A 13,110-nucleotide genomic window follows, 5' to 3' on the forward strand; every position below is an offset into this window, starting at 1 on the left:
ATGTCTTCAGACGCACCAATGGAGCCCCTTCCACACCATTTTCCCCTTTGCGCTGCTCTGTGAAAACAAAGTAAAAATTTAAAGTTCCAGCTACCTGGTCACAAAGTTCAAAATTACAGTTTCTTTTTTTTTTATGTTTATTGTATTTATTTATTTGAGAGAGAGAGAGAGCGAGCACAGAGGGAGAAGGAGAAGCAGACTTCACTGTACAGGGAGCCCGATGTGGGGCTCGATCCCAGGACCCTGAGATCATGACCTGAGCCGAAGGAAGATGCTTCACCTACTGAACCACCCAGGGGCCCCAAAATTAGAGTTCCTAAGAAGCAAATGTTTGAAAACTTCGTTAACTTTTCATGGTGTTTTCCTCTCCAAGAGATCCCAGACCTCTTGTTTGCCAGTCGTCTACCATTCAGATGATCCGCCTCGTGGAGTCTGACTGTGGCAGGCCCTCCGGTGATTATGCTTCCACTGGGCCACCATGTGCCCCAGGCACAGCCCCCATGTGCAGTGGGGAGGCTCCCCGTCCACTGAGCAGTGCTCAGGACACCAGCCGGGTATCTCCAGGTTTAGCTCCGCTATGACACTCTGTACCCAGGTCTCACAGGCCGAGGCTTCAGTTCTAGAGGACTGTTCCCCAACCTGCCCCTGCCACTTCAGAAGCCTGTCCAGGTTGTCACCTGTGCTTCTGACCAACCGCCTCTAGATTGGAGTTTCCACGCCGCCCCCCCCCCCCGGCCTTGGGTTCCACTGACTTGCTAGAGCGGCTCAGGAACAGTTCACTTACGAGATTAGCTGGTCACCACAGGGAACAACTCTGGGACAGCCAGAGGGAAAGGACGCAGAGGCCGTGGCATGAGGAAAGGCTTGCAGCTTCCGTGGCACATGGATCGCCCACCAATCTGCACATGTTCACCACCCTGAAAGTCTTCTGAACCCCATCCTTTGGGTTTTTTAGGGAGGCTTCATTACATAGGCACGATTGATTAAATCATTGGCCTCTGGTCATTGATTCAACTTCTGGCCTCTCTCCCTTCCCTGAGTGTTGGGGTTGGGGGGCCGGTGGGACTGCATGTTCCACCCTCCAGTCCCAGGTTGGGTTCTCCCGGTAACCAGGCAACCATGCCAACCCCAGGAGCAGCCCCAAAGTCGCCTCATTAACACAACAAAAGACCTCCTGTCACGCAGGAAAATTACATAAGGGTTTTAGGAGTTCTGTGCCAGAAATGGGAATGAAGATCAAATATATATTTAATATTATTTTTTTAAAAGTAGGCTCCACGCCCAGTGCAGAGCCCAGCTCAGGGCTCTAACTTACAACCCTGAGATCAAGACCTGAGCCAAGACCAAGAGTCAGATGCTCAACCGATTGAGCCACCCAGGTGCCCCTATGTTTCTTATTATAAACCACAATATCTCAGCCACTTTGCTTAGAGATCAAAATAAGTAAGTCCTAAAGGCTGAGCCTCGACTCTTCTGGCCACAAGGCCATCACCCTCACCCCCACCGTCCTTGCGTAAAATGCATTCCCACGGAAAGCTAGATCTACTGGAATGTTCCTTGAAGGGTCCTGGCAAGGCCTGCAGCAGAATCTGAGGAAAGCTTATAAAGGTGTAGGGTTTTTGGCTCTCGGACGTGGGAGTGGAGCACTGCAGTTGGCATTTGAAGCTGCCCTTATACTACAGTTTGGGAACCGTGGTGGCTGCCACGCCGCGTGGCAGGGAATTCTGATGGCCGGGTCTGGGGACTTGGCCTCCACGCTCCCTGCCCTCAGGGCTCGGAGTCACAGAGCACCCAGGAAACTCTCGGGATTACACGGAGCCAGCTGTCCTTTTACAAGGAGAGGAGCTGGCGACATTCCAGCCAGGTACAATTCCTTGAATGCCGCCCGGGCCCGGGAGCACCTCCCTCCACGCAGCGTGTGGCCACGCCGGGCCGTGAACACCTGCCTCTCGGCCTCCAGGTTCCGCGCGCTCTCGCTGCAGGGAGCAGGTCTGCGCAGCGACTCTTGGGGTTTTCTGCCGGGCCCCGCGGCTCCAGCCACTGACTCTGACATTCGGGACAGGATCATGCGGGCGACAACAGCATTGTTTGTAATAGTTTAAATAAACCCGATGGATTTTCATCTGGAATGCTAGGATACGTCCCCTGAACCAGCCGGGGCTGAGGGGTCAGTTGCCCGACAAAAAGATCCAGCAACTCTCTCCCATCAGATTGTGAACAGTCCTTTCCCTCGAGCCCTGGAGGAAGAAGAGCTACTTTGTCGACTGTGGAACTAAGCTTTCATTTTCACTTAGTGGCTTGAGATCCTTATCGGAACTCCAGCCTTTACCGAGAACGTGGCTCGTCAAATGCAGTTACTTCCTTTCATTCTCACACCGACCCCTGCGAAGGAGATCGCACTGGTGTCCACTGAGGCACAGAGAGGGCGTGCGGGAAGCAAATGGTAACGCTGGAGAGTGGATCCGGTCTGGCTCCACAGACTGCATTCCTGGGATGTGATTAGCTAGAGGCACCAGATTAGTGGCACAGGCAGGCTTATCTTTATTTGTTCATTCATTCATTCAGCAGAATGGACTTTGTATCAGGTCCCTAAGCCAGGAGCTTGGGACACAAAGTCAAGGTAAGTTATTGGCCCTCCCTGCCCTTGGTATATCCAATTTAATGATGAACACGAACAACTATAGGGCCAAGTAAAATAACCAGTGGTAGGTGCTAGGGCAGAAGTGTATGGTGAGGTTAGAGGCACAGGCACAGGACACAGAACTCGGGAAGGTAAGTCATGGAGAAGCTGGCCCCTGAGTAGAGTCCCACTGTGGAGGTTGGAGGAATTGTTTGAGGAAGCAACACACACAAAGGCCCAGAGCAGGAAAGAGCAGCCGTCAGGGAAACTGCAGGAGGTTTACGATGAGGTTAACGTGAGTGGGTTTGGCAAAAAAAAGGCAAGAGGGGAGTCTGGAGGTGCCCCCAGGATGTGATCTCAAATAGCCTTTCCGCCAGGAGTAGAGCTTGGGCTTTATCCTGAAGGTAACGTCAAGCCATTAAAGTGTTTTAAGAAGAGGAGTAATGGGGCCAGGTTTTCTTTTTCCTTTTAAGATTGTATTCATTTATTCATGAGAGACACAGAGAGAGGCCGAGACACAGGCAGAGGGAGAAGCAGGCTCCGATGCTGTGGGACTCGATCCCAGGACCCTGGGATCACACCCTGAGCCAAAGGCAGATGCTCAACCACTGAGCCACCCAGGCCGCCCGGGGCCAGGTTTTCTTTATATGAAGAGGGTACCGGTGGCCTCGGGAGGGATGGCCTTGCCCGCAGCTGTTCTCAGACCAGAGGTCCAAGTTCAATCCGCACAGGGGCTGCAAGCCTCCCGCCCAACAGCCTATGTAGCTAGCAAAAGTTTGAAGAGAATTTGTCAAATGCTGTCAAAATCTCGATGGCTTAAGTGACGAAAATTGATTTAAAAAGACATAGAAAATGTGAACTATTATCAACAAAATAAGCTGGAAAAGGTTATTGAAGTGCCAGGCCCATAACGTTTTATGGATAAATTCTTTCAAACTTTCAAAGAACAGATCATTCCTGGCTAAATAAATAATTGCTGGAGTACAGAAGAGGGAAAGCCCAACTGACTTTGCTGTTAGCATATCCTCGCTCTAAAGCCTAGAAAATATTCCTCTAAATACTAGCAAAGTTCAGAAACGTATTGAAAAAACAGTACCCAAAGGCCAGTAAGCTTCATGTCAGAAATGGGAATACAGAGTGTGAAAATATTGTCACTTCAATGCTGAAAATGGTTCTAAGACAGGGAGGGAAACCACATTTGGGAACACTGGTCTTTTTCAGTATACTGGTGCGGGCCATTCAGCTGCACAAACGTTCATCAATTATTTCCATGCCCTCCCCACCTTGTCTTGGGAAAACATTATCCTAAATGCAAAGATTTTAGCAGTGTTCTGTCTGGTAAACTGTTTATTATGGTAAAGAAGAAGAGACACATGGAATACACATTAAGGAAACATTAAGACCCTCATTTAAATAAGATCAATAAATGGAAGAAACTCCAGTGGTTATAAATCATACGTATAAAAATACACGATCTTGTTAGCCATTAAAAAAAATTCATTATGTTGAGGGGCGCCTAGATGGCTCAGTGGGTTGAGCATCTGATTCTTGATCTCAGGGCTGTGAGTTCAAGCCCTGTGCTCAGCTTCACGCTGGGTGTGGAGCCTACTTAAAGGAAAAAAAAAAAAGATCCATCTTTAAACTACGAGCTCCAGTATTTTCATCTGTCAAATCGAGAAAGATTTCAAAAATGGCCAAACAAGCAGTTCTATGTGTTCTCTCAAACCCATTTCAGTAACGGGTGTCAGAAGACTGGAAGGAAATGATACATTAATGGTGATTTTAATATTTCCTTTATTTAAAAAAATCCAGGTATAATAATTAACAGACCATAAAATTTGCCTTTTAAAGGGTACAATTCAGAGCGGTTTTTAATATATTCACAAGATTGTGCAACCATCACTACTATTTAACAGTAAAACATTTTCATCACTTCAAATTCTTTTTAGACCCTTCCTCCCCTGGGATCTACTCTCCAGTTAAAAGTTTTCTTCCCTCACAGGCTGATGGTGAAATACACGTGGAGAGGCCTCCAGCGTGGGAGGAGCCTGGCCCTGGCCAGTGTGTGGGCCACTGGGTCTAGCTGGTCTCTGCATGGGAGGCCTAGAGCCATTCCTTTCCTTTCCTTGGTTGGGCCTTGCCCGCCACTGGAGTGATACCACCTAAGAAGCCAAGTGAGGCTGGGAGCCGGGGTGGGAGGGGCCCAAGGGGCCAATGGGTCTCTTCTCCAGGTGATGACGGGACACTGCTTCACAGGTCTGCCTGCACAGAACCAGCAGAGCTCAGGCCTCGTCCCAGAGTACCTGAACCAGAATCTCTGTGGGCAGGGCACAGGCATGTGTTATTTCTTCTTTTGAAGCTCTCTGGGTGTTTCTAATGTGCAACCAATGTAGAAAAGCCCAATGTTAAGCCGTAAGCCTGACTGTAGCACAGTTTTGTAAAAAGGAAGATGTCAAAATTAACGCTTGAGAGAATTCTCCCAGTAATTCTGATGTGATCGGCACAACATGTGACTTATAAAAAGATAAAAAAAGGAAAAGGCAGTAAACAAAAATACATTATTGTTAATGTTTTGATTGTATTCAAATTTTTATTTTCAACAAAAAACTTGATACAATGATTTTAAATAATAAAATGTGGTATATTCTAGACACTTGTTTTTTTAATGGTTTATTAAATTTGGACTCCTACAGTTCTGTTGTGATGCTTTCTTCAACATTTATATGATTTCTTACCATATTATCACCACTCTAAACTTGCTAAACAAAGAATCACTCTGCTTAAATGAAGTTTCACTTGAAGGAAATACTCCGTTACCACATAAAACACACATACAGAACAGTCATTTTTTTATATTTACAAAACACAAGAAGTCTGTCCAGCCATTTGGATTTGTTGTTACATTGCCCATACTGAGATTAGCAAAAAGCTAAGTAATAAGCAAAATTTCACTTCAGCGGTGCAAAGGATGGCATCAACCAAACTTCATTAAACAAACCAACAAATTACAAACATATTCGCAAAATTCAACTTTTGTAATCGAGATTAAAAAAAAAAACAAACACAAAGTGGGTCACAACTAGACTGGTTTTCACTGTGCAACTTTCCTCAGGGAGCAATACTACCCATTTCACATGGAAAGGAATATGCATCAAAGCCTTTGTTCATGAAGAAAATGCCCTTCAAACAAATTCGTCATAAGGCGCAAAAAAAAAAAAAAAAAAAAAAAGAGAAAGAAAAAAAATTTTTTGATTGAAGCAGTTTGGCCCAGAGAAAAGCTTATACATAATGTGTATCCATAGTATATACACATTAATAGGTATATTACACTTGAAACCATGTATGTTAGTCATTAGACAATTAAATGAATTGGCTCAGTGAGGTGAAAATGTGTCCGTTTTCTATAAATATGTAATTATTGCTGATATGCTACACATTATGCTCTGACATGGAAACTGTAGTAACTTAGAATTGAAAGCTGCCATATTGCCAGCGTCAGCCCTGCAGCAGGCGTTCATGTAGACAACATGCCATCCAATCCCAGAGAAAAAGCAAAAATTCCACTACAGGGGGGAAAAAAAAGGCTTATGCACTATCCCTTACATTTTGCCTATTTTTTTTTTTTTTTAAACAAAAACAAGTCCAGTTCACCACAAGTTAAGCATAACATGACAAGCAAGTCTAGCAGCAGGACGGGAGAGAAGAGTGAAAGACAGCATGCATTTACAACTAGCACTGATCTAGTCTACTCTGTCATACAAACTGGAATACAAAAATCCAATTTAAATAAGACTAGACTAACTGTAAGAGTAAAAAAAAAAAAAAACACACACACAGTAGACTTAGTTTGATACTGATTGATTTTAAGAGTAAAACTCATCCTGTCCTCACTTAATACTCTACTGCAATTTATTTGATGGCTAGAATATTTACTTACTTAGAAAAGATATTAAATACCTGTATCATGAAATTACATTCTTTTTAACAATAAGACATACTGAGTAAGAAAATAGCTCATGTGTGAAATGTGTCTGAAATGCATTTTTCCTCACAACTATCAAAACATCCACTCACACTAAAACAAAACCACCCCAAATCCCCCCCACCCCGAAAAAAAAGTTAAGGAAAGATGGGGTGGGGTCGGGTAAGGGAGCAGGGAAGGAAAGGTTTACCAGCACAGTGATTAACAATGGTTCAAGACAGAACCAACAAGAGTTGGTCAAAAGGATGCCTTCAATACATGGCTACAATTAAAAACCAAACTCAACCACTTTTGGTTCATTGCAGTGAGACCAAAAAAAATATCTCTCACAGATTCATATAAATACTAGACTCCAGCTCTTTTACTATTATTATTTTTAAAGTTTTTCCATTTGTTTTTGCAAGGCCTAGCTACCTTATTTCAATTTATATTGGCTCTGCAACAACTACAAGAGGTAGGCATAGAGCATGAAAAAGTTTCTTAGTTAGTACCTCAGTGTGGGTTGTTCACCATACAATACCATTCACTTTAGATGTGTAAAGTGATTCCTTTCTAGTCTTTCCAAAACTCCAAAACAAAGCTGCTGCCATCCCATAAATGTTCTAAAAGAGTGTACTCACAGATAAGAAACTTTCTCTACTGAAGGATACTGTCATAGTGTTTGTTGCAGAGCATTCATATATTTATATATATATATTTATTTTTAAAAAATAAACAAACAACGAAAACCAAACCCAGGTTCCTAGAACCAATTCTCTTGATTCACTACTTCCACAAAATAAAGTGTACCATTTGGCCAAGACTACAGATGTGTTTTTTTTTTTTTCTTCACAGATGCAAGTGCCATGCAAAATAAATTAAAGAACAGATATCAAACATACATGTGATAAAACTACTGAAGGTAGATCTTTAAAAGCATTTATACAAACATAATTTATAATACTTCTCTTTTTTCCTTTATGTACAGTCACAAAGCTGTAGTTATACATCTAGAATTTCCTCTGCTGTGCCTCCACAGCGCAATCTGTAGCGACCAGTTCTCCAGCTTATAGTAGGGTCCCATAATGCCGATAAAAAAATGTATATTGTCATGGATTCACGGATGAACCAGGCTACTGCATAATCAAGTTTTGAAAAACACAGTGTGCCGCCCTAGGAATTAAAAAACAAAAAAGACGGATTTACTGGCTGTTGAACTAAACATAGTTAAAAAATGAAATTCTTCAATATCACCCTTTTAAATATACTATATAAAATCAAGCCTGTTTCTTTATATAACTGAACTGCTGTGCTATATCAGTTTAAAAAATGTTAATTAGGAATAGATAAAGCATTAACATAATGGCTAATCCTAACATATTTTAGTTTGAATACTTGATTTGCTTAACATCATTTTTTTTGGAGCCTTAATAAAAGTCCTAGTCTAGCTACCAACTGAAAGTTGAAAATCAAGTTAAGTTTTGCATCCACATTCTACTAAAGAAAGTAATGTTTAAACCTGATATTAACCTTCAAAAGGAAGCTAAAGAATGGCTCAGATAGATTTCATCAACCCTTTCTAAAACAAAAATAGTTTTAGTTCCACCAAATGACTGCCAATCTTTTCATGCCTATCCACATACCTGGACACCCCTGAGTTGAATGTAGTCAAATATAAACCATGCCAGGCAATGACACATGAAAAATACCATAATATCCCATCTGAATACATGGTGGGCTGCCCATCCAATAATTAAACTGGCAACAAAGCATTCTGAAATTGGCTCACAAATTATTGTAGCAGGAAGCATGTTAATTCGTAATTTGGTCCACCTAAAAGAAAAAAGACCTTTTTTAAACAACAGCCTGACTACAAGACTAACCAATTTTTCCACCAAATGACCAGCTCCTTATTCTGTGATATGAAGGCCCTCCTCTTTAAAGAGTATTTAATGAATCTCTTTTCTATTTTTATTTAGTATATCAAAGAAAAGTCTATAAATTCATTTGTATGGCCTACACTCTAAAGAATAAAGATTATAAAATTCAAAGTATAGAAAGTTAAGAAAACAGAGATACGCATATTAAAGAAATCAAAGTCTCAACATCTTTCTTTTTAAAAATTATTTAGTCAAATTCAATTTAATTAACATATACTGTATCACTGGTTTCAGGGGCAGAATTTAGTGATTCATCAGCTGCACAGAAAACCCAGAGCTCATTCCATCACGTGCCCAGTTACGCCATCCCCCCTCCCCCACTTCAGCATCTCATATTTATTGAATGCTTTCAGGGCTACACAGCAAAGAAAATATATTTAAACGTTAAATTTATTTTAGTAAGAGGTGTGGGGGATAAGGTAACTGGTGATGGGCATTAAGGAGGGCACGCGATGGAGGGAGCACTGGGTGGCATATAAGACTGGCAAATCACTGACCTCTGAAACCAACAGCATGTTATATATTAATTAATTGACTTTACGCTTTAAAAAACTTAAAAATCTATTTTAATAAGGTTGCTAACCTCTCTTTTCTGGAACTAAGCAAGACTTGACTTTTCAGTATTTTGAATACCACATTAGACCATGTAAAAATTACTCCCCTCAACCTTTCTCTTTTCATCCAGTATAAAAAGAAGAACAGGGATCCCTGGGTGGCGCAGTGGTTTGGCGCCTGCCTTTGGCCCAGGGCGCGATCCTGGAGACCCTGGATCGAGTCCCACATCGGGCTCCCGGTGCATGGAGCCTGCTTCTCCCTCTGCCTGTGTCTCTGCCTCTCTCTCTCTCTCTGTGACTATCATAAATAAATAATAAATAAATAAATAAATAAATAAATAAGTAAGTAAGTAAGTAAGTAAATAAATAAATAAATAAATAGAACAGAACAGCTGGCTTACCTGATCATTCTGGATTGAAACTGGGAAATTGAGTAAGAGCCAGAGTTCTGCATTGCAACCTGAGTGGACATTGCAAACCTCCAGCCTCTGAAAATTAAGACAATTATAAAATGAACTATGATGATGATGAACACATGCAGGCACGACTGATTATACGTTTACTCATCACTATACAGAGTAAGCAACCGCTGGTGTTCAGGGTGAGCCTCGTTCTCAGGATCAGCACCCTACTTGGGGTGTATCAGACTCATGGATCTTTGAGCAATACACAGGCCCATGAAGTACCATCTACAGCTGAGAGAGACTGCAACCCCTCAGTTTACAGTTTAAGACACTTAAAATGCAGACATTTTGAAAGTACTAAGTGGAGCGGGTTCTGTATTTCAGTTTAGTCCCTGACCACTAATAAGTAAAACCAAAACTAAAACCAAAAAAAACCACTAATTCAAATGGGAGGAGGCTGGGTGTAGAGGAGGGATGTGTGATTTATGTGTGGATATTCACAAGAAATGCAAACAAAAAGCATTATGTATCTCATGGGAAACACTATGAAACTATGAGTACATGAATACCATCATGAAAGAATTTTAAAAACCGTCAATTTTTAAAATCCTATCTTGAGTAAACTATCACAAAGAGGCAATGAACCCCTTTAAAAGCAAACACGTGTTTTGACAGAGAAATGTGAATTCATTCTGTGAACCGTTAGGTGGCTTCTTAGCAAGGCATCAAATAATCTGAGACATCCCAAAATGTGCAATCATATTCCTTAAATTTTCACCTGCTGGCTTAAGACTGCACTAATATTTTTAATCTTCTGAAACACACAGAAATTTACATCCATAATAATGTAAATTTATAATCACAGAGAAGCTTCCAAACTATATTAAAGAATGTAAAAGAATCAGAACGCTTATTTTCTTCATTTATTTCTTTTATAACATATCTATAAATAATAGGAATTACTTTTTAGAAATATTAATCTATCCTGTACTCACTGGCAAGAAATAAAATAAAATAGCTCCTTAACCCATGGGCTTAACAAATACAATATACCAACAGAAGTCAGGTACTACAAGTACTATAATATAAGCCTCATGTAATTTAGTTTGCTTACCGGTCAGCTATTGCTTTGGCCATAAAATAATCTTCAGCAATGTACTGAGCAAAAGCTATAAGCCCTCCTGCTTGATCTAACACATCCTTTCTCATTAAACAAGACATTCCTGTCACACATTTGAAGCCAGTGACATTGGCAGAGATATAGGACCTTGGATGGGAAGTTCCAAAATATACCTGTCCCCCAAAAAAGCAAAAACATATATGTATAGTTAGAATGTTATGTTAAAAGTATGGTATCTAAAACATTTTTTTCTTAATGAACTTTAAGTATGACTGAGTGATTATCTTCTTATTCTTACATAAACTACCTGAATAAAAATTATTACAAAACACTTTTTACATGTGGCAGGCAATCAGTAGTTTATTTGACTATTCTTTTTTTTTTTTTTTTTAAGAATTATTTATTTTAGAGAGAGAGAGAAAAAGAAAGCATGTGAGTGAGAGTAGGAGGAGCGGCAAAGAGAGAGGGAGAGAGAATCTCAAGCAGACTCCTTGCTGAGTGAGAAGTCCCATATAGGGCTCAATCCCATGATGCTGATTATCATGACCTAAGCCAAAATCAAGAGTTAGACACTCAATCAACCGCACCATCCAGGTGCCCCTAGATTGACTATTCTTGTTATCACCATTACAAAGAAAAATATACTTCTAGGAAAAAATAATTCTATTTTCAAATAAATACTGTCTTCCCTAATGCTACAAGATTCAAAGATTTATCCAAATAAAACTTAATTTGGATATAAAATAAGTCAGGTAAAAATATCACTCACTGATGTCAAATATTAACAAATATGTTATATAGCCTACTTTCAAAATGTTTGTGTAACTACATCTACACATACAGGCGTACGTATGTGAACATATGTTACATGTGTATGTAAATTGTGTATATACTTCCACATGCATACATACAAACAGCACTTATAGGTATATCAACCTATAGGACAATCCTATTTTAATTCCTTTTGTGCATCCTTCCATAGCTAGTTGCTTCCTGCCCCTGAGTCTCTGAGCTTCTTCCCTATTTCCCCAATGTTATTTTTCTTTATTTTTAAAATATTTTATTTACTTATCTGAGAGATTGAATGAGCATGCACATATGCATGAACAGGGGGGAGGGGCAGAGGGAGAAGCAGACTCCTAGTGAGCAGGAAGCCCAATGTGGGGCTCAATCCCAGGACACTGGGATCATGACCTGAGCCAGAGGCAGATGCCTAACTAAGCCATCTAGATGCCCCACAACTTGAATGTTTCTAAAACAAAAATACAAGGTGGCATATAAGAATAAAAAGTATTTTCTTGGGGATCCCTGAGTGGCTCAGCAGTTTAGCACACCTGCCCTTCGGCCCAGGGAGTGATCCTGGGGTCCTGGGATCGAGTCCCGCATCAGGCTTCCCACAGGGGGCCTGCTTCTTCCTCTGCTTATGTCTCTGCCTCTCTCTTTGTATCTATCATGAATAAATAAATAAAATCTTAAAAAAAAAAAGTATTTTCTTTTAAAGTAACTACTCAGAGTTTCTCTTACTGAACAAAAACTCTGATATTTAAAGACTTAATGATTTCTTGAAATCGGACAAATATATTCATGGGCAATAATAAGAGTTCATGGCTCAAACTGCCAAAGGTTAAATTCCACTCACAACATACCTTTACCCCCTCAGATCTGTGGTAATCCCAAGACTGCAATTCAAAATAATGTAAGTGCAGATATGCTTAAAAGCAAGTTGATATGTTTAAAAGACTACAAGTGTATATCCTTCCCTGATGACATTAAAGCAAGTTTTTCTTCCTTAATGTTTTATAGCACAGAAATGGTTAAATCAGGTATAGAACATGCATGTGATAGACTGTGATACAGCCAATAAAAAACACTTTTATAAAAAAAAATCACTTTTATATAAAGTTAAAAATATGGAGAAAAGATAATGAAGTGACAAAAATCAGATACAAATTGTTTTTAGAGTACCATCTCAGCTTTTTAAAAAGGCACATGGGAAAAAAAATATATAAACTTTCTCTCATTGGTAGGGTTATTCTCTCCTCACAAATATAATAAAAAAATCTTTAAAAAAAGGAAAGTCAAATGGATTTTATAATAACTTGTATGAATAATTTTCCATTTTATGTATTTAAATATTCTGATATTTTACAAAGATTCTTTTCAGATTAGGTCTCTGAAAGAACTATATGCCACGTGCTTTTATGTTAAGTCTATAGTCTAGAACCTAACTCTAGAACTGAAAGCGAGGGTTATAAGGATAAAGACTATGGTGTGTTCAGCTGGTAATGAGATCGCAAGGTGTTTCCTCCATAAATCCATTCACTGCTGGAGTGTAGTAAGTTCAGCTGTCAGTGATTGCAGGGGCCCAAAAATGTCTTCACTCATAAAACACTAATCTCATGTTGGATACCAGTACTTAGCATGTTAAAACAGACTTAATTACAGTTCACATTGGGTAGTTCATCTCAACTCTCAAGTTTCTGGCAGATCAGGGATGTGACTGACAATAAG

General features: G+C 40.3%; 1 protein-coding gene across 1 annotated transcript in view; it reads right to left on the reverse strand.

Annotated features, from left to right (window-relative positions):
- Positions 1-4,397: 4,397 nt before the first annotated feature.
- UGCG (UDP-glucose ceramide glucosyltransferase) overlaps positions 4,398-13,110 on the reverse strand; it is a 36,660-nt gene continuing 27,947 nt past the window's right edge. Inside the window, exons 6-9 of the mRNA XM_055302168.1 lie at positions 10,594-10,772; positions 9,477-9,563; positions 8,225-8,414; positions 4,398-7,754 (exon numbers count right to left, since the gene is read on the reverse strand). Coding sequence (XP_055158143.1) covers positions 7,584-7,754; positions 8,225-8,414; positions 9,477-9,563; positions 10,594-10,772 — 627 coding nt within the window. The 3' untranslated portion in view covers positions 4,398-7,583. The remainder of the gene's footprint in view (positions 7,755-8,224; positions 8,415-9,476; positions 9,564-10,593; positions 10,773-13,110) is intronic.

This window comes from Nyctereutes procyonoides, unplaced genomic scaffold (assembly GCF_905146905.1).
Source record: "Nyctereutes procyonoides isolate TBG_1078 unplaced genomic scaffold, NYPRO_anot_genome, whole genome shotgun sequence".
Taxonomy (NCBI): domain Eukaryota; kingdom Metazoa; phylum Chordata; class Mammalia; order Carnivora; family Canidae; genus Nyctereutes; species Nyctereutes procyonoides.